This window comes from Carcharhinus amblyrhynchos, chromosome 3, assembly GCF_965287045.1.
Source record: "Carcharhinus amblyrhynchos chromosome 3, sCarAmb.v2.hapA, whole genome shotgun sequence".
Lineage (NCBI taxonomy): Eukaryota > Metazoa > Chordata > Chondrichthyes > Carcharhiniformes > Carcharhinidae > Carcharhinus > Carcharhinus amblyrhynchos.
In genome coordinates this window covers 1577052-1597980 of record NC_137326.1, presented here as the reverse complement: position 1 = coordinate 1597980, position 20929 = coordinate 1577052, and the positions used below count along the sequence as shown (strand labels likewise).

Genomic DNA, 20929 nt, shown 5'->3' with positions numbered 1-20929 from the left:
AAGGGTGGTGAATCTCTGGAATTCTCTGCCCGTTGAAGTGGTGGAGGCTACCTCGTTAAATATATTTAAGTCATGGGTAGATAGGTTTCTGATAGACAGGGGAATTAAGGGTTATGGGGAGAAAGCGGGAAAGTGGAACTGATCCACTTCAGATCAGCCATGATCTTATTGAATGGCGGGGCAGGCTCGAAGGGCCAGATGGCCTACTCCTGCTCCTGTTTCTTATGTTCGTATTTCACCTACTGTCTTAACCTATGGCATTGTGACCTTGTTACTACACAGTCAGGAAAAATCCCAGGATATGTATCCTTTAACAACTCAGTGGTTTGATTTTCCACTGGTTTTTCAACCACAATAGTTATCACTCCCACCTGTGATCCAGCTATATCATTACCTGAGATAAACTGTATTCCTGGATCAGCTAATATCTCTATTACTCCCACTTCAACTTCACCACTCTTCACTCTCCAACATCACCTTGTATAATGGAACACTCCTCACTGGAAATCCACATTTTACCACATTTTCTATCAATGCTGTTTCAAAACTACACAAGTCTTCATCTCTTACCATCAAAGATTGACTTGCTCCTGTATTTCTTAAAATTTTAACCTCTTTACTACTATTCCTGGTACACATGAGTAAACTTCACCCACACAAATAAATTCTTTAAAGAGGCACTCTCTTATCTATCAGCCCCTGACCAGATGTACATTCTTTTGCATCTCTTCAGCTGGTGTTTCCTTTGCCATTTTAACAAACCTCACTGGCTTACCCTGTTTGCCACATCAATCTTCCCAGTGCTTTTCTTAAAACCACCAACACTGCAACTTTGCATGGTCTGATTTATTACAGTGAAAACATTTGAGGCTTTTCATTTCTCTTCCACCCTCCTGTATTTCCTTTGTAACCTGAGATGCACAGTCTTTATTATCTCCCACAAGAATTTCTTTACCATTAAGGGTACAGAGGAGATTTACAAGGATGTTGCCTGGACTGGGAGGCATGCCTTATGAAGTTAGGTTGAGGGAACTGGGTCTCTTTTCCCTGGAGAGACGTAGGTTGAGAGGCGACCTGATAGAGGTTTATAAAATGTTGAGAGGAATAGATAGGGTGGATTCTCAGAGGCTATTTCCCCGGGTTGAAATGGTCGCTACGAGAGGACACAGGTTTAAGGTGCGGGGAGGAAAGTACAGAAGTGATGTTAGGGGTAAGTTTTTCACTCAGAGGGTGGTGAGTGAATGGAATCGGCTGCTGTCAGTGGTGGTGGAGGCGAACTCGCTGGGGTCTTTTAAAAGACTTCTTGATGAGTATATGGGGTTTTATGGGATTGAGGGTTATAGATAGGTGTTGATGTGATCGGCGCAACTCGTGGGCCGAAGGGCCTGTTTGTGCTGTAGTGTTCTATGTTCTATGTTCTATTACCACCTGAGATTTTTCTCTTTCCCCAATTCATATCCCTCACCGGCTGAAACTGATGACAGAAACCAAACTTTGATTTATGAACTAATTCATAATCATCTGCCATTTCTGTTGCTAGCCTCACAGTTTTAACCCTCTGCCCTTCTATAAGAGTTCTCACTACAATAGGAAGTCAATTTTTAAACTCTTCCAAAATTCCCATTTTTCTAACAGCTTCATACATCTGGCCGATTTTCAAAGCCCATATCCACCTATCAAAAATTATTTTGCTTGATCCTTTCAAATTCTCTCTATGTTTGACTAGGTTCTTTCCTTAGATTTCTAAACCATTGTTTGTAGGCTTCTGGCACTAGTTCATATGCACTTAAAATGGCGTTTTTTAGCCCCATCATAATTCCCACATACCTTCTCTAATAGAGATGCAAACACTTCACTAGCTCCACCTACCAACTTCACTTGAATCAATAATACCCGATGGTCTGTGGTCATTTAATTTGTGTAGCCACTTTCTCAAATGAAATAAAAAAGGCTTTCGATGTCTTTCTCATCAAACCTTGGTGACACTTGGAGATATTGAAACAGATCCCACCGAACTTTTGACCACATTGTGTTCTTTACTATCCTTATCACGATTCCCAGACTTAAACTTTACCTCTGCCAGTTTACACAGACATTCACTTTTTAGTTCCAGTTCCAGAGGTTCAACTTCTCCATGTTTTTCCCTTTCTCTCTTTTTCTTTATGTTTCTCCAGGACTATTCTTTCCCTTCCTTTTCCCCCTGCCTGTAATTCAAGCAGTTTTAATTATTTTGCTTTTTGTTCCTCTCTTTATCTACCTCTCTCTTGCCTTTGCTTCGAATTCAAGCTGTTTCATTTGTAATTGAATTCTCGCCATTTCCAATGATTCTGAAGATGTTTCTGGCACTTTTAATTGCTGAGCTACCAGAGGAATTATCTCCACCTTCCTCACCCCTTCAGGTCATGGCAACTGCAGCTAGTTTGCTCATTCCAATAGCTTTTTTTTTTGCTCATCTTTTGTGAACCACCCTGAGTGACCTCTTCCACCCCCAGGAAACTTCTAGCCTCTGAAAGAGCCATTATTCCTGAATGGAAGAGAAATCACAAATAAGCTCACCACTCACTCTCTTTGAGTCCAGTAATTCCAAACCAAACAAGGAATGTAGATTTTAATCCCACAAAGAGCTTCCAATTTGTTAAGGACCAGATCAAAAACTCTGAGCTTTATTATGAAGTTTGCCTTGACCTTCAGTTTTTACATTTGATTTGTGCATTAGGGTGATCAGAAGGTGTTTCATTCCAGGTTTGATTCCAATGACCCACTAGAATCATAGAATCCTTTTTATCAAAACAAACTTTATTTAAAAACAATTAGGATATAGCAAATAGAATTAGCATAACTTTTACCAATTAAAATACTTAAACATGATGAAGTATAATTCTTAACAGCTATCACTATTGTTCCAGCTTAACAGTATCCCCCACAAACAAGAATCCCTTCTTCAGAACCAGTTAGCACAGAAACCAAAAATGCTTACACAGGTACTGGATTTCCAGCCTTTTGACACGCTTGGAGAATGATCCAGACAGAAACCTGTCTTCTAGTTCTCATGCAGCAACTTCCAGAGAAAGCTCCACTCCCAACAGTGGAATCTCAGAGAAAAAGGATGATTCCAGTTTCCACTTCAGACAGAGCAAGATATACAGAGAAAGTAGCCTCTCTCTAAAGATCCCCAAAAGCAGGCTGCCTTCAGTTCTTTGTGAAATCCTAGCAGCACCCAATCGCACGACCTTACCAGTCAATCAACCTAATCTCTGCAGTGTCCTGGGAAAAAGACAAGACAACAGAATGCAGCATTAATTCAGATTAAACAAACATTTGAGCAATTTAGATCAGTTATGCTGCTGCAGTAACAATACAGTGCTGCTGCATCCAGACATAACAGCTCCAACAAAACGGAAGGGACTAGTAAACACATACGGAAACATGACAAATACATTTCTGAAATGCACAGTATAGTCACACCATTCATTAATCGATGCTGACTTTGTCTAACCCCATTCATACTTTCAAAATATCATGTTATCATGTCCCTAATAATACATTCTCACATTTTCTCTACTACTGATGCTAGGCTAAACAATTTGCAATTCATTATTTTCTCCCACCCACTGTCTTTAATCGAGGAACGCTTCCTTGGTACTGACCCTCTGACAGTGCGGCACTCCCTCAGCACTGACCCTCTGACAGTGCGGCACTCCCTAAGCACCGACCCTCTGACAGTGCAGCACTCCCTCAGCACTGACCCTCTGACAGTGCGGCACTCCCTCAGTACTGACCCTCTGACAGTGCGGCACGCCCTCAGCACTGACCCTCTGACAGTGCGGCACTCCCTCAGCACTGACCCTCTGACAGTGCGTCACTCCCTCAGTACTGACCCTCTGACAGTGCGGCACGCCCTCAGCACTGACCCTCTGACAGTGCGGCACTCCCTCAGCACTGACCCTCTGGCAGTGCGGCACTCCCTCAGTACTGACCCTCTGACAGTGCAGCACTCCCTCAGCACTGACCCTCTGACAGTGCGGCACTCCCTCAGTACTGACCCTCTGACAGTGCAGCACTCCCTCAGCACTGACCCTCTGACAGTGCGTCACTCCCTCAGTACTGACCCTCTGACAGTGCGGCACGCCCTCAGCACTGACCCTCTGACAGTGCGGCACTCCCTCAGCACTGACCCTCTGGCAGTGCGGCACTCCCTCAGTACTGACCCTCTGACAGTGCAGCACTCCCTCAGCACTGACCCTCTGACAGTGCGGCACTCCCTCAGCACTGACCCTCTGACAGTGTGTCACTCCCTCAGTACTGACCCTCTGACAGTGCGGCACTCCCTCAGTACTGACCCTCTGACAGTGCGGCACTCCCTCAGCACTGACCCTCTGACAGTGCGGCACTCCCTCAGTACTGACCCTCTGACAGTGCGGCACTCCCTCAGCACTGACCCTCTGACAGTGCAGCACTCCCTTAACATTGACCATCTGACAGTGCGGCACTCCCTTAACATTGACCATCTGACAGTGCGGCACTCCCTCAGCACTGACCCTCTGACAGTGCGGCACTCCCTCAGTACTGACCCTCTGACAGTGCGGCACGCCCTCAGCACTGACCCTCTGACAGTGCGGCACTCCCTCAGCACTGACCCTCTGACAGTGCGGCACTCCATCAGCACTGACCCTCTGACAGTGCGGCACTCCCTCACCACTGACCCTCTGACAGTGCGGCACTCCCTCAGTACTGACCCTCTGACAGTGCGGCACTCCCTCAGCACTGACCCTCTGACAGTGCGGCACTCCCTCAGCACTGACCCTCTGACAGTGCGGCACGCCCTCAGCACTGACCCTCTGACAGTGCGGCACTCCATCAGCACTGACCCTCTGACAGTGCGGCACTCCCTCAGCACTGACCCTCTGACAGTGCGTCACTCCCTCAGTACTGACCCTTTGACAGTGCAGCACTCCCTCAGCACTGACCCTCTGACAGTGCAGCAGTCCCTCAGTACTGAGGGAGCTGGATTTGAATCTATGACTCTCTGTCTGAGTGTTGGGTTTGTGTCTGAGCTACGGGGATATATTTGCTGGCTGTGACTTTCACAGTCTCCTGAGCAGCTGTGGTGTCAACGAGCGATTGTCCATCAGGAAAGGTTATTCTGATGATCTGTGAGCTGCTTCATTAACTTTCTATGATGATATATTCTGATGGTTCTCACTGGCAATATCAGGTTCTTTGGTGTAAGTGGGCAGTGATATTGAAGTCTTGGAAGGTCAGAGAGTTGGGGGAAAGGATCACTTACTGTGCTGATTGTTACATCAAAATAGAAGTTTGCAGTTCTGCAGCCTCACCACGTGATAACGCAGAGAACATTTTATCCGTCTCTGACTCAGAATCACATTGAGCCAGCTTCTGTTTGTTATTTCATTCTGTCCCACATTCAGACTGATCCTCATCACCGACACACTCCCTTTACGGAGGATTATTGGATCAGGATCAGGAGTAAACTGAGTTCCTGATTCAGTGTTATTGCTGAACTCCGTCCCAATTCTCTCAGAGCCACATTGTCAATGACCAGCTGTCTGTGTTATTGTCAGGGGTGGAACTTTGCATCAAATCACACTTATTTCAGCATAGAAAGAGGCCATTCTGCCCATTCAGTTTGTGCTATTGATAACACTCCAGACAAACATCTTCATATGTTGACATTCCTGATGGTGTGTTTTGGGGATCATAGAATCCTTATCAAGTCTGGACCAACTCTCTGCCCTATCCCTGTAATCCCACATATCTACCCCCAGGTTTACACATTTTCAGACATTAGGGGCAATTTGACATGGCCAATTGACTTAATCCGCACATCTTTGGAATGTGAGAGGAAATCAGAGCACCCGGCAAAACCAACGGACACGCAAGGAGTGTGCGCAAACTCTACACAATCACCCACATCCAGAATTGAACCCAGGTCCCTGGTGCTAACCACTGTGTATAGGATGTAACCAGTATAATAGATAAAGGGGAAGCAGTGGATGTGGTGTGTTTGGATTTTCAGAAGGATTCTACACAGGTGGTTAGTAAACAAAATGAGAGCACATGTCTTTTAGGGAAGGAAATCTGTTGTCCTTGCCCGGTCTGGCCTACATGTGACTCCAAATCCACAGTGATATGGTTTACTCCCAACTGCCCTCTAAAATGGCCCCGTGAGCCTCTCAGTTCAAGGGAAATTAGAGAGGGGTAATAAATTCTGGGTCCAGCCAGCGACACTCATATCCCATGAATAATTTTTTAAAAATCTGCTCAATTTCTTTCTCTGCTATGCCAATCTCTGGTTAGTTACTGACCTTTGCCCTCAGGAGAAAACCAGAACGCAAAAAATAGAATCATGAGTAGACCATTCAACCCATCAAGCCTGCTCCACCATTTAATACCATCACGGCTGATCTTGGGTTTCAATGCCACTTCCCTGCCCGCTGTCCATATCCCAATATTCCTTGAAAGACCAAAAAAACTCTCTATCCCAGCGTTAAACAGATTCAGTGATGGAGCGTCCCCAATCCTCTGGGGTGGAGAATTCCAAAGATTGACAGCCGTTTGTGTTGTCTCCTCATCTTGGCCCTAAGCGGTAACCCCTTTATTCTGAAATTGTGTCCACTGGTTCTAGATTCTCCAACTATGGGCAACATCTGACCCACATCTATCCTGTCTGTTACTTTAAGTATTTTGTAGGTTTCAATGAGATCACCTCTCATTCTTTGTAACTCCAGAGAAAACAGGCCCAGTTTGTCCATTCTCCCTTTATATAGAACATAGAACACTACAGCACAAACAGGCCCTTCGGCCCACAAGTTGCGCCGATCATATCCATACCTACTAGACCTATCTGTAACCCTCAATCCCATTAAATCCCATATACTCATGCAGAAGTCTCTTAAAAGACCCCAGTGAGTTCGCCTCTACCACCACCGACAGCAGCCGATTCCACTCACTCACCATCTTCTGAGCGAAAAACTTACCCCTAACATCTCCTCTGTACTTGCTTCCCAGCACCTTAAACCTGTGTCCTCTTGTAGCGACCATTTCAACCCTGGGAAATAGCCTCTGAGAATCCACCCGATCTATTCCTCTCAACCTTCGTCTCTCCAGGGAGGAGACCTAGCTCCCTCAACCTATCTTCAGAAGGCATGCCTCCCAAAACAGGCAACATCCTTGTAAATCTCCTCTGCACCCTTTCAGTAGCTTCCACATCCTTCTTGTGTGGCAACCAGAACTGTGCACAGTACTTCAAGTGGGGCCTGACAAGGGTCTTATAAAGTTGCAGCATTACCTCCCAACTCCTAAACTCAATCCCTCGATTAACGAAGGCCAGTACACCATACGCCTTCTTGACCACATCCTCCATCTGCGAGGCCGATTTAAGAGTCCAATGGACCCAGACCCCAAGCTCCTTCTACTCCTCAACACAGCTAAGAGTCCTACCCTTGATATTATACACCTTAATCCCATTGGACCTGCCAAAATGGATCACTACACATTTATTGAATTCCATCTGCCACTTCTCCGCCCAGTCTTGCATCCTATCTATGTCACGCTGCAACTTCTGACATACTTCCTGACTATCCACAACACCACCAATCTTCGTGTCGTCAGCAAACTTACCAACCCATCCCTCCACTTCCTCATCCAGGTCATTTATGAAAATGACAAACAGCAAGGGTCCTAGAACAGATCCCTGGGGCACTCCACTGGTGACCGACCTCCATGCAGAAAAAGACCCATCCACAACCACTCTCTGCCTTCTGCAGGCAAGCCAGTTCTGGATCCACAAAGCCAAAGCCCCTTGGATCCCATACCCTCTCACCTTCTCAAGAAGTCTTGCATGGGGGACCTTGTCAAATGCCTTGCTGAAGTCCATGTAAACCACATCCACCGCTCTTCCTTCGTCAATGTGTTTAGTCACATTTTCAAAGAACTCAACTAGGCTCGTAAGGCACAACCTGCCCTTGACAAAGCCGTGCTGACTATTCCTGATCATACTAAACTTCTCTTTATAAGACAGTCCCAGCACCCTTGGAACAAGGCTGGTGAACTTTGTTGCACTCCTCCTATGTCAATAATATTCTTTCTGTGATAAGGGGACCATAACTGCACACACTGCTCCAGGTGCAGTCTAATAAAGCTCCTATAGAATTGAAGCAAGACCTCTGTTTTCAATCCTCTTGTGATAAAGGCTGTCATTTCATTACCCTTCCTAATAGTTTGCAGTGCCTGCATTTAGCTTTCAGTGACTTCTGGACAAGGGCACACATCGCCTTGTACACCCACACTTTCGGATTTCTTACCATTTAGGAAATACTCTGCACACCTGTTCCTTCTGCCAAAGTGGATTAACTCACATTTTCCACATTATATTCCATCTGCCATGTTCTTGCCCATTCACTAAGTCTGTCCAAATCCTCCTTCTGTAACTGCTTTACATCTTCCTCACAACACACCTAGTTTTGTATCATCTGTGAACTTGGAAATATTACATCTGGTCCCCATATCCAAATCATTGAAATATATTATGACAGCTGGGGCCCAAATACTGATCTCTGTGGTACCCCACTAGCCACAGGCTGCCAAAACAAGAATGACCCATTTATTCCTACTCTGTTTTCTGCCTGTTAGTCAATCCTCAATCTATGCCAACAATCTATGCCTATCCCTTTTAATTTCTTATCAACCTCTAACTCTGATATTTTCATTAACACATTATCAGATCATTAAATAAAGTGAAGGAACTTTGCAATAGGGAGAGATGGATTAACATTAGTGTGGATTTTAACCCTCAAATATGATTGGGTTGGGATTGGATGAGACCTAAATTTGTTTAAAATCTCCAGCCTGAAAGCAGCCTGGCCAGTTGTGGATGAAATGGGGGTGGGATCAGTGGTCAGCCAATCTGCTGCAAGGATTAGACTTCTATTGAAATGTTTTGAGAGGTGGAGCCTCACATTGGTTTCCCTGACATGTCAAACCCCAGGGAGCCAAATTCTCCAGCCTGTGGGAAGCCTGGAGACTGAGAGAAGGTGTGGACAGCTTTGGGTAACTAACAATTGCCTATCCCACACTGCTTGTAAGCCAAGGGAAGTATGATGCCCTCCCACCCCCCCTACCCAGCCTCCTTTCATTCAAAGATCCTCTCAAGAGCAGTGATTGGAGCTCTCAGCCCCACAGTACTGCTATCCTCAAAATACTGAAGCTGTACACCATTCAGCCCCTCAAATGTGTTCCGTTATTTAGTTAGATGATAGCTGATATTCTGCTTCAGTTGCATGTGACCATGTTGCTCTGTATCCCTGGGCTTTTACCCAACAGAAATATATTGATCCCAATTCCAATTGGCACCTTTGTGTCCATGAAGAGAGTTTGCATCCTGGTTATCTCATTGGTTGATAGTTGCCTAGCTATACAAATAAAACTTATTCTGGTCTTTTATGTACAGTCCTTAAGACATCTCTTAGAGACACAAAACCTTAGCCCTGTTCCTCCATCCATAGAGGCTGTCAAACCTGCTGAGCTTTTCAAACAAATTTCTGTTCTTATTTCAGATTTCCAGCTGGTATTCTATATACTGGTGTTGTGTATATTGTTGATGCATATACTAGTATATAAACTGATATATATACTGGTGTATATACCAGTGTATATACTAGCGTATATACTAGCGTATGTACCGGTGTATGTAGTGGTGTATATACTGTTCTGTATACTGGTGTATATATCGGTGTGTATATCGGTGTATATACCAGTGTGTCAGAACAAATTACCATTGGAGTACCCTGCACTGTATAATCACTGACCCGCTTACTACAGATACACCTTTGAAATGTAGCTTGCATCAGTTTTAAACATTTGTTATTATCGACCAGCTCGCAAACATCAACTGAAATATAATCAATAAATGATTCGCTGTAGAATGTACTCCCCTCCTGGTCAGCAATTCACCGAGGGATGTCTGGACTTGATACTGTTCATCCTTCATATATTAACATCTATATTTTCCTAAGCTCATAAAGTCCACGGGGGTGGGGATTGGTGATGACCCTCAGCACTGACCCTCTGACAGTGCGGCACTCCCTCAGCACTGACCCTCTGACAGTGCAGCACTCCCTCAGTACTGACCTTCTGACAGTGCGGCACTCCCTCAGCACTGACCCTCTGACAGTGCGGCGCTCCCTCAGTACTGACCCTCTGACAGTGCGGCACTCCCTCAGCACTGACCCTCTGACAGTGCGGCACTCCCTCAGCACTGACCCTCTGACAGTGCGGCACTCCCTCAGCACTGACCCTCTGACAGTGCAGCACTCCCTCAGTACTGACCTTCTGACAGTGCGGCACTCCCTCAGCACTGACCCTCTGACAGTGCGGCGCTCCCTCAGTACTGACCCTCTGACAGTGCGGCACTCCCTCAGCACTGACCCTCTGACAGTGCGGCACTCCCTCAGTACTGACCCTCTGACAGTGCGGCACTCCCTCAGCACTGACCCTCTGACAGTGCGGCGCTCCCTCAGTACTGACCCTCTGACAGTGCGGCACTCCCTCAGCACTGACCCTCTGACAGTGCGGCACTCCCTCAGCACTGACCCTCTGACAGTGCGGCACTCCCTCAGCACTGACCCTCTGACAGTGCGGCACTCCCTCAGTACTGACCCTCTGACAGTGCGGCGCTCCCTGAGAGAGTGTGTGCTGTGTACCCAATGGTTAAAAAGTTTAGCCCACGAAACAGGGTGGCATTATTCTTGTAAATGTTTTGAGTTGGAGGTTGAGTTGTGATGTAATCAGATGTTTGAAGCAAAAGGATTTGACCCGGGAGAGCGATGGTGACAGTTTTCTCTGAGGGAAATGGGAGGTGAGAGATTGATGATGTGAAGATTGTCCTGTTTTTGAAGGCCAAAGCGGTGACTCCATGCTTGTGTTTCTCTCTGTGTTTCTAGGTTGTCTACTTCACTGCACTGTTCCCGTACCTCGTGCTGATTATCCTTTTGGCTCATGGAGTATCGCTTCCGGGAGCTTTGAATGGCATTATTTACTACCTGAAACCTGATTGGTCCAAGCTTGGTGAAGCTCAGGTAACAGATGAATTTTTACCCTCCTCCCGGTGTAGTTATTGTTTGTGAATTTCCCGCACACCCGCTGATTCCTGCAGAATTTCCTGTAAATCATTGACATCGGCTGAAAACTTTCCTCTTTTATATTTTGCTATTGGCCAGTTTGCTATTGGTGAAGATGTGAAGTGCTGTTGAGGAATAACTAGGAGCAAAGCCTCTTTGTTCTAATTTAATCCAGTTTGTCGGAAATAAGTACTTTGTTGTTGTTGTTGGATTCTTTAGGTTTCTTTAATCTGACCCCTTCAACCCCATGGATGGTCATCCCATTTACTTCCAAACATTCTGCTGTTGCCTTTATAGAATGTTTTATTTTACTTGATTTCTCTTGAAGGTTTGGATTGATGCAGGAACCCAGATCTTTTTCTCATATGCGATTGGATTAGGAGCACTTACAGCACTAGGCAGCTACAATCGTTTTCACAACAACTGCTACAGGTAACCTAGCAACGCAGGAGATACACTTTAATCATTTCTTTTTCTTTCTTCCACAAAAAACATTTTGGGTATTTTCGCAAGCAGCAGGGAGTTCTGCTGTGAGACGGGGTCAAACTCCCTGGTATCAACAACTTTGTTCTTGTACCTGTGATTGGTGGAACTCACAGAGTGACCTCTGACTCCTGACACGCAACCCCCCCTCTGCAGCCAATCAGTGGGGTCTATCAGCCAGTCACGGGTGTAAGCTTTGCTATGAATGAGTGACTGGCAGCTACAGATACCTGGCCAGTACTATTGGGGTGGGGGTGTGGTGGGGTTTCAAGGAGGGCAGGGTGGTTGGACCTCACCCATGGATAGACAGATGTCTGCAATGGGAACCTGCGCTGGAAGCTGTAGAGTACAGACAGTGGTGACAAACAGAAGCTGGAGATTGATGGGAAGCTGTGGAGCAGGTATAAAAGCCAGGATGGTTCGGATCAGCAGGAGGAACCAGCCGTTAGAACCATTCACTCCTCTTCAGTCACCCATCAGTGCCTCACCCTCAGCTGCTGGATCAGGTCGAATGCTCTCAGAGTGTCGCTCAGCTGTTCAAGACCACAGGCCCAGGGCATCAGTCGGATGTCAAGGCTCCCAAGGTTGTCAATAACCACTCTGGGGGTTGAGGTATCGGAGGGTGCTCAGCCCTTGTGGAATGGACCCTGATTAAAGCGGGTGGCCAATGTCCTTCGGAGGGGAGAAGGGGCCAGAAAAGAGAGGACAGAGTGAAAATGAACACACACCTGGGTACTAATCCTTTACCCATGAGTATAGGAGGGCCAAGTATCACTTTTAGCTGCCAGTCACTGCGTCAGATGGAGCAGGTTCTAGTTTATGGATATTCCAGGGTCTGCACATTATTCTATACAACCCTGAACCAGATCAATGCTACGAAAAGATACCAGGATTCACCTGGCCATATGTGGCATGAACATAAACTAAGAGTGAGCACTGACAAGAAGTTGGTCTATATTCCTTTTTCTGTTGGTGGATTAAATCCCAGAGCTCCTACATTGTGACTAACCCTGTCAGCTGGGTTACACAGCAACTCATCAGCAGCAGTGTGGGTAACTCCCGATGTGTGGGCCAACAGGATCAGCCTGGACCAGGGATGTTCATGCCCATCTAGCACACACCTCAGCAATGCTGCTGCAGTGCCAGTTACCTTATAATCATAGCCAAACATCTGATTAAATATGTTTGTAATTAGCCTTATGATCTTACAGCACAGGAGGCCATTTGGCCCATCATGCCTCTGCCAGCTCTCTGAACACTCTATCCAGTCAGTCCCCTCCTCTTTCCCCATAGCCTTGTATTATTTTCTTTTCCCAGTATTTCTCCAAGTATCTTTTGAAAGTTGACTCTTAACCGTGGCATTTGGAGATTTCAGATGATTTGCCTAACCCTCTGCAATCAATGAAACAGGCACTCCCTCACTCGGTGTGTGCTATTCTCTGGTGCTAGGGCAGTCACACTTCATTGAAATTGTGCATCCTTCCTGTGGTCCTGTTGCTGGATCCTGGAAGCTCCCAGGTGATGAAGTGATGCACACTGCCCAGGTACACCATTGCTGATATCATGTCCTAATCAGCTCAGTTTTCATCTCTCTACAAGAAAGTACATTTCCAGCCTGGTTAATCTCATCTGTAATTATAGTTTTCTCCAGGATGTGTCCTGCTTTCCTGTTGGGTTCTGCACTTTCACACCCTTGATGGTGTCAGTAACAGGAGCGAACACTGCTGTGTGATAAGTGTGAAGCGACAACAGATTCCAACCTGTCCCCTCTATCTTCCGGGATCCTCTTCTGCCAAGTGCAGGGGTTGAAGGGATGGTAATGATTTGATAATAAGTTATAGAACCACTCTTCTATGTGTTTACAATGTTCCACATTACAAACCTCACTAGCTGCTATATTTTATTAGTTAAGATCTAATGTACATGCAAAACCCAGGAAGCTGATATTCACCCGCAGGTAAGATGATCAGGAGATAGAGGAAGATGTCGTCTCCACCCACTTCCTCATCCTCCTCAACCTCCTCCTCACTCACTTCCTCATCCTCCATTTCATCCTCCTCAACCTCCTCTTCAATCTCCTCCTCACTCACTTCCTCCTCACTCATTTCCTCTTCCTCCTCACTCACTTTCTCTTCCTCCTCACTCACTTCCTCTTCCTCCTCACTCACTTCCTCCTCTACTCACTTCCTCATTCCCCTCTCCCTCCTCCTCATCCAACTCAACCACGTCCAAGCAATGCAAACTCGAGAAGTTTCATCTTAATCTTTGAGTTGCCTCTTCACAACCTAGCCCAATGGTAACATTCCCCGACCTTTCTCAGGATTTTGTTAATTCTGGGATATTCCTGTGAGGAACAGTGAATAATTATTATCCGTGTGTGGCCAAGAAGCTTCAGGATGTCGTTTCCCAGAGGGCTCTTGTCCAATGAGAATCCAGAGGCCAATGTGAGTCCACTTTGAGGAGAGATATTTCCCCTTTCTTTGGAATGTTGTTGGGAGTAATGAACTGTGTTGCTTCAATCCAGTCGATTCCATCCGCTCCAACTACAATGTTGTCTAGTTCCTCAGAGACTTTTCCTAATAATTGGAGCAGAGCAGGAGACTGTCAGTGAAGCGAAGCTTTAGACTTGACAACACACAGTAACAGTCCTGGGAATTCTCCATTTGATCTTGTTAACATGCATGAATGCTGATTGTCTTATTAACCAATTATTGCCAACTATTTTTCCTCATCGTATCACTTTATCCAGTAAGCTGATCATGTTCCAATCGAATCCACACAAGGTCTCTTCCAACCCTCATCATTTCTGCTGCTGCTTCAGAAACTGGGCACCTCATCACCATCTCTGTTACCCCACATTGTCCCTTCAGTTTGTGTCCCTCCCCTCACAACTACAGTCTGGTACTTCACCTATCTGTGTGATACCACCGCTATGAAGTGCCTAGTAAGAAGCAGAGTTCAATTTTGTCACAAAGGTAGTGGGGGGAGCAGGTGGGGGGAGCAGGTGGGGGGAGTGGGTGGGGGGAATGACTTCACTCACTATTCATCAGAAGCAGTCCAGGAGTCACTGAGGTTGAAAGAAGCATTCTTCCTGCTGACCTCAGCACCTTGCTGCTGTGTCTGATTTGGAAGCACACAGTAAATGCTTGAGAATCTGCGTTAACCTCAAAAAAATTCTGAAATGAAACTGACCAAGAAACTTCCTTTCAGTAAGGAAATCTGTCATCCTGACCATGTCTGGCCCAGCGGTTCCACCCCACACCAATACGGTTCATTCTTAACTGCCCTCTGGGCTGACACAGCCACCCACCCAGTCACATGCAATAGTGCCAGTGGTTTAATAAGGTGAGCCTGAACCACTGGGGCTGTCTCACACTCCCTAGCCTAGTAGATCACAACTCAATCCCCACTCTGCATAACTCTGGGATGGCTTTGTCAAAGTTTGCCGTCTTTAGGAATTTCAAGTCACATCATGGAATTGACACTGCCCTGGCATTAATACACACGGATCCTTCCAGAACATTCATTTCATGCTTTCGGAGATAAAGACAGCAGATACTCTTACAAAGAGTTGCTCTGTGAGTCAATTGGAGCAAAGCTACATCATCGAAGGTTTTCAATCTGTCTTGATACTAGTGAAACCTAAACTCCTTCACTCACTCACAGTCTCACAGTGTGATGTCTCATTCAACCACCTCACCACTGGAAAGCACAGCCTTAGCTTTGGCACACAAAACATTCAATCAAAATCTCAAGTACAATCCCAATGTACGTGAAGTGAGAATTGATTCAAGAGTTAATGAGGCTTGAATTAGTAATGAGCGAATATGTCCCGGCACAGAGGCAGCAACGCAAAACTGGTTCTGTAAGAAATTCCTAATGGAAAGGAGTCCTCACTGTCCAACACTTAGATTTGACAATTTGCATTAAGTTTCCATTGTCGAAGATCGATACATTTAAGAGGAATCTTTACAGACAACACAGTTCTGAAGAGGTTTACAGCTCCTGTAATCATTCACCCATGGATTTTACTGTTAAGATTAGCATTTATTGACTAGGATCAGCTGTGTACACCAAATTGGTCAATGGTTTCGGCAGGGAGAAGGTGACCTGCGTATTTAATCAAATCTCTCTGCTGCTCATTCCTCTTAGTGCACGCTATCCAATCAGAATCAGGGGATTTCAATCCATGGAGATCACACATTCAGCCCAGTGAGAGTTACCTGTAGACAGGTGTGTGCTGGATAGGAGTTATTTTAAGACAGGTGTGTGCTGAGTAGGAGTCACCTGTGGACAGGTACATCTGGATAGGAGTTACCTTTAGACAGGTATGTGCTGGGTAGGAGTCACTTGTGGACAGGTACATGCTGGGTAGGAGTTACCTTTAGACAGATAAGTGCTGGGTAGGAGTCATCTGTGGACAGTGTGTGCTGGGTAGGAGTTACCTGTAGACAAGTGTGTCAGTGGGGAGCTACCTGTAGACAGGTGTGTGCCAGTGGGGTGTTGCTTGTAGCCAGGTGTGTGCTGAGTAGGAGTTACCTGTAGACATGTGTATGCCAGTGGGGAGCTACCTGTAGACAGATGTGTGTTAGATAGGAGTCACCTTTGGACAGGTGTGTGCTGGGTTGGACTTACCTGTATACAGGTGTGTGCCAGTGGGAAATGACCTGTAGACAGGTGTGTGCCAGTGGGGAGCTACCTGTTGACAGGTGTGTGCTGGATAGGAGTCACCTGTGGACAGGTGTGTGCTGGGTAGGAGTTACCAGTAGACAGGTGTGTGCCAATGGGAAGTTACCTGTAGACAGGTGTGTGCTGGATAGGAGTCACCTGTAGATAGGTGTGTGCTGGATAGGAGTCACCTGTGGACAGGTGTGTGCTGGATGGGAGTCACCTGTAGACAGGTGTGTGCTGGATGGGAGTTACTTTTAGGTGTGTGCCGGTGGGAAGTTACCTGTAGACAGGTGTGTGCTGGATGGGAGTTACTTGTAGAAAGGTGTGTGTTGGGTAGGCATTACCTGTAGACAGGTGTGTGCTTGTTAGGAGTTACCTGTAGACAGGTGTGTGTCAGTAAGGCGTCAGGGGAAATATACTTGTGTTTCTCCTCCAATGATATCCATCCATGTGCTGGTAAAATGCTCCCTCTCTGACTCCTAGCTGCTAGTTCAGCTTCTGTTTGGCAAAGTCTTTATCTCACCTTGTTTCAGCTGTTTCTGCAGCTGAACTGTAGCCAGTTTTATTTCAGCCAATTAAACAAAAATTCCAGAGAGATTGTGTGTATTTGTCACTGCTTCTAGTATCAGCAGCTGAAAGGTCTCTTGCCAATATCAAATGATGTGTGTGTTAATAACTTGCTCTTGTATGTATCCAATCCTTCCTGTACCCTTGACTGCGTCGTGCCTTTGCATCCAAAGAGTATGTTTTCCTGAGTGTCTCCAGAGACTGTCGTTCCATCAGAATAAGCCGGTAACATCTTCAGTTCTGATTGTTTGTGTCTCGGGTTGTAGTCAGGTTTGGAGGTGCTGATTAACGAGGCTACGTACTGATGGGGAGGGTGCGATTTCTGTACTTCTCTGGGCTAAATATTTGATAATGTTTTGAGTTTGGAGCTTGTTTTGTGTTTGAAGACAATGGGCGGTGGATAAATGCTATAACGGTGTGTTTGTCTTGGTGCTTTGTTTACAGAGATGCTTACCTCTTGGCACTGATAAACAGCACAACCAGCTTCTTCTCGGGATTTGTTGTCTTTTCTGTGCTCGGATTTATGGCCTCTGAACAAGGAATGGACATCTCAAAGGTGGCAGAATCTGGTAAGAAATCATCCAACCAGGAATGTTAATGGCATGAGACAGAGGGTGGTTGTAGAGGGTTATTTATCAAACTAGAGACCTGTGACCAGAGATCTGCCTCAGGGATTGGTGCTGGGTCCACTGTTGGCTTCGTGCTAAAAAAAGGGAGGCATGGACAAGTTGGGCCAAAGGGCCTGTTTCCATACTGTAAAGCTCTATGACTCTATATCTTGTACAACTTCAACAAGACGTCCCAACTCCTGTATTCAATGAAACCAAGCATGCCAAATGCCTTCTTCACCACTCTGTCCACCTGTGACTCCACTTCCAAGGAGTTATGAACCTGTAGATCTCTTTGTTCTGTAACTCTCCCCATCGCCCTACCATTAACTGAGTAAGTCCTGCCCTGGTGCGATCTACCAAAATGCATCACCATGCATTTATCTAAATTAAACTCCATTTGCCATTTGTCAGCCCACTGGCCCAATTGATCAAGATCCCTTTGCAACCCGAGATAACCTTTTTCACTGTCCACTATGCCATCAATCATCTCAAACTTACTAACCTTGCCTCCTAAATTCTCATCCAAATCATAAAAATGATAAATGGACCCAGCACCGATTCCTGAGGCACACTGCTGGTCACAGGCCTCCAGTTTGAAAAACAACCCTCTATAACCGCCCACTGTCTTCTCTCATCAAGCTAATTTTGTATCCAGTTGGCTACCTTATCCTGGATCCCATGAGATTTAATTTTATGCAATCTTGTCAAAGGCCTTGCTAAAGTCCATGAAAACAACATCAACTGCACTGCCCTCATCTACCTTCTTGGTTACCCATTCAAAAAACTCAATCAAATTTGTGAGACATGATTTTCCATTCACAAAGCCATGCTGACTGTCCCTAATCAGTCCTTGCGTCTCTAAATGCCTGTAGATCCTGTCTCTCAAAATACCTTCCAACAACTTATCCATTATAGACGTTAGGCTCACTGTCGATAGTTCCCAGGCTTTTCTCTGCAGCCCTTGTTAAACAAAGGCACAACATTTGCCACTCTCCAATCTTCAGGCACCTCACCCGTGACCATCGATGATTCAAATATCCCGGCTAGGGGACTCACAATTTGCTCCCTAACCTCCCACAGTGTCCACACTCGGAAAACTATGTATAGAACTGGTCACCTTGATATAGAAAGGATAATATTAAACTAGAAAGAGTGCAGAAAAGATTTACTCGTGGAGCTTGATGTTTTGAATTATAAGGAGAGGCTGGATAGACTGGGACTATTTTCCCTGCAGGCTTAGGGATGATCATATAGCGATTTATAAAAGAATAAGGGGCATAGATAAGACAGATAGTCAATACCTTTTCCCAAAGATAGGGGAGTCTAAAACTAGAGGGCATAGGTTTAAGATAAGAGCGGAGAGATACAAAAGGGTCCAGAGGGGCAATTTTTTCACACAGAGGGTGGTGAGTGTCTGGGGCTGCAGAGCCGGTGGATGTGGTCTTTCTAGATTTTCAGAAGGCATTTGACAAAGTGCCTCACAAGAGGTTATTGCAGAAGGTCGAGGGACATGGAGTTGGGGGTAGGGTGTTAGTGTGGATAGAGGATTGGTTGTCAAATAGGAGGCAGAGAGTGGGGGTCAACAGGTGCTATTCGGATTGGCGGATGGTGACTAGTGGAGTGCCCCAGGGGTCGGTGCTGGGGCCTCAGCTTTTTACCATTTATATAGATGATCTGGAGGAGGGAACCGAGTGTAGGGTGTCGAAATTTGCTGATGACACCAAGATTGGGGGAACGGCAAATTGTGCGGAGGGTGTGGAGAGTCTGCAGAAGGATCTAGATAGGCTGGGCGAATGGGCCAGGAAATGGCAAATGGAATTTAATGTTGGCAAGTGTGAGGTGGTCCACTTTGGTAGGAAGAATGGTAGGAAGGACTATTACTTACGTGGTGAAAAACTGCAGCAGGCGACGGTGCAGAGGGACCTCGGGGTCCTTGTGCATGAGTCGCAAAAACCCAGCTTGCAGGTGCAGCAGGTGGTCAGGAAGGCGAATGGGATGCTGGCCTTCATAGCGAGGGGGATTGAATATAAAAGTAGGGAGGTCTTGCTGCAGCTGTATAGGGCATTGGTGAGGCCGCAGCTGGAGTACTGTGTGCAGTTTTGGGCGCCGCACCTGTGCAAAGATATTTTGGCCTTGGAGGGAGTGCAGAGGAGGTTTACTAGGCTGATACCGGAGTTGAGGGGGTTGAGCTATGAGGAGAGGCTGAATAAACTGGGCTTGTACTCGTTAGAGTTTAGAAGAATGAGGGGAGATCTCATTGAGACGTATAAGATGATGAATGGGATGGATAGGATAGAGGTGGAGAGACTCTTCCCGCTCAAAAAAGACAGTAGGACTAGGGGGCACAGCCTCAAGATAAAAGAGGGCGGTTTAGAACGGAGTTGAGGAGGAACTTCTTCACTCAAAGGGTGGTGAATCTCTGGAATTCTCTGCCCGTTGAGGTGGTGGAGGCTGCCTCGCTAAATATTTTTAAGACGCGGGTTGATGGGTTTTTGATAAGAGAGGGGATTAAGGGTTATGGGGAGAAAGCGGGAAAGTGGAACTGAGCAGCGACAGATCAGCCATGATCTTATTGAATGGCGGGGCAGGCTCGAAGGGCTAGATGGCCTACTCCTGCTCCTATTTCTTATGTTCTTATGTTCTTATGTTCAGAGGTAGTTGCAGAGGCGGGTACAATTTTGACTTTCAAAAAGCATTTAGACAGTTGTATAGAGGGATATGGACCAAATCTGGGCAATTGGGACCAGCTTAGTGGTGAAAACTGGATGACACAGACAAGGTGGATTGAAGGGCCTGTCTCCATGCTATAAACCTCTGTGACTTTAATATTGATAAAGAGCGAGAGGAATTAGCCAGAAACGTTTCACCAGCTTTGGTGTCAGAAGTTTGTGTTGAATCAATGCGGGGAACAACACTTCGAGAGATTGTGAAGCTGGAGTGAGTTCTTCTGTTAAATTCTCTCTTCGTTCTCCATCAAAGAACAAAGAACAGTACAGCACAGGAAACAGGCCCTTCAGCCCTCCAAGCCCGTGCCGCTCATTGGTCCAACTAGACCATTCTTCTGTATCCCTCCATTCCCAGTCTGTTCATGTGACTATCCAGGTAAGTCTTAAAACAATCCCAGCGTGTCTGCCTCCACCTCCCTGCGTGGCAGTGCATTCCAGGCCCCCACCACCCTCTGTGTAAAATACGTCCCTCTGATATCTGAGTTATAAGAACATACATAAGAACATAAGAAATAGGAGCAGGAGTAGGCCATCTAGCCCTTCGACCCTGCCCCGCCATTCAATAAGATCATGGCTGATCTGAAGTGGATCAGTTCCACTTTCCCACTTTCTCCCCATAACCCTTAATTCCCCTGTCTATCAGAAACCTATCTACCCGTGACTTAAATATATTCAACGAGGTAGCCTCCACCACTTCAACGGGCAGAGAATTCCAGAGATTCACCACCCTTTG

At 46.1% G+C, this 20929-nt stretch overlaps 1 protein-coding gene across 1 annotated transcript in view; it reads left to right on the top strand.

Annotated features, from left to right (window-relative positions):
- The window catches only part of LOC145362743 (sodium- and chloride-dependent creatine transporter 1-like), a 119899-nt gene that overhangs the window by 73080 nt on the left and 25890 nt on the right, over positions 1-20929 (top strand). Inside the window, exons 6-8 of the mRNA XM_080218603.1 lie at positions 10962-11096; positions 11467-11570; positions 17304-17428. Of these exons, the coding sequence (XP_080074729.1) occupies positions 10962-11096; positions 11467-11570; positions 17304-17428 (364 nt within the window). The remainder of the gene's footprint in view (positions 1-10961; positions 11097-11466; positions 11571-17303; positions 17429-20929) is intronic.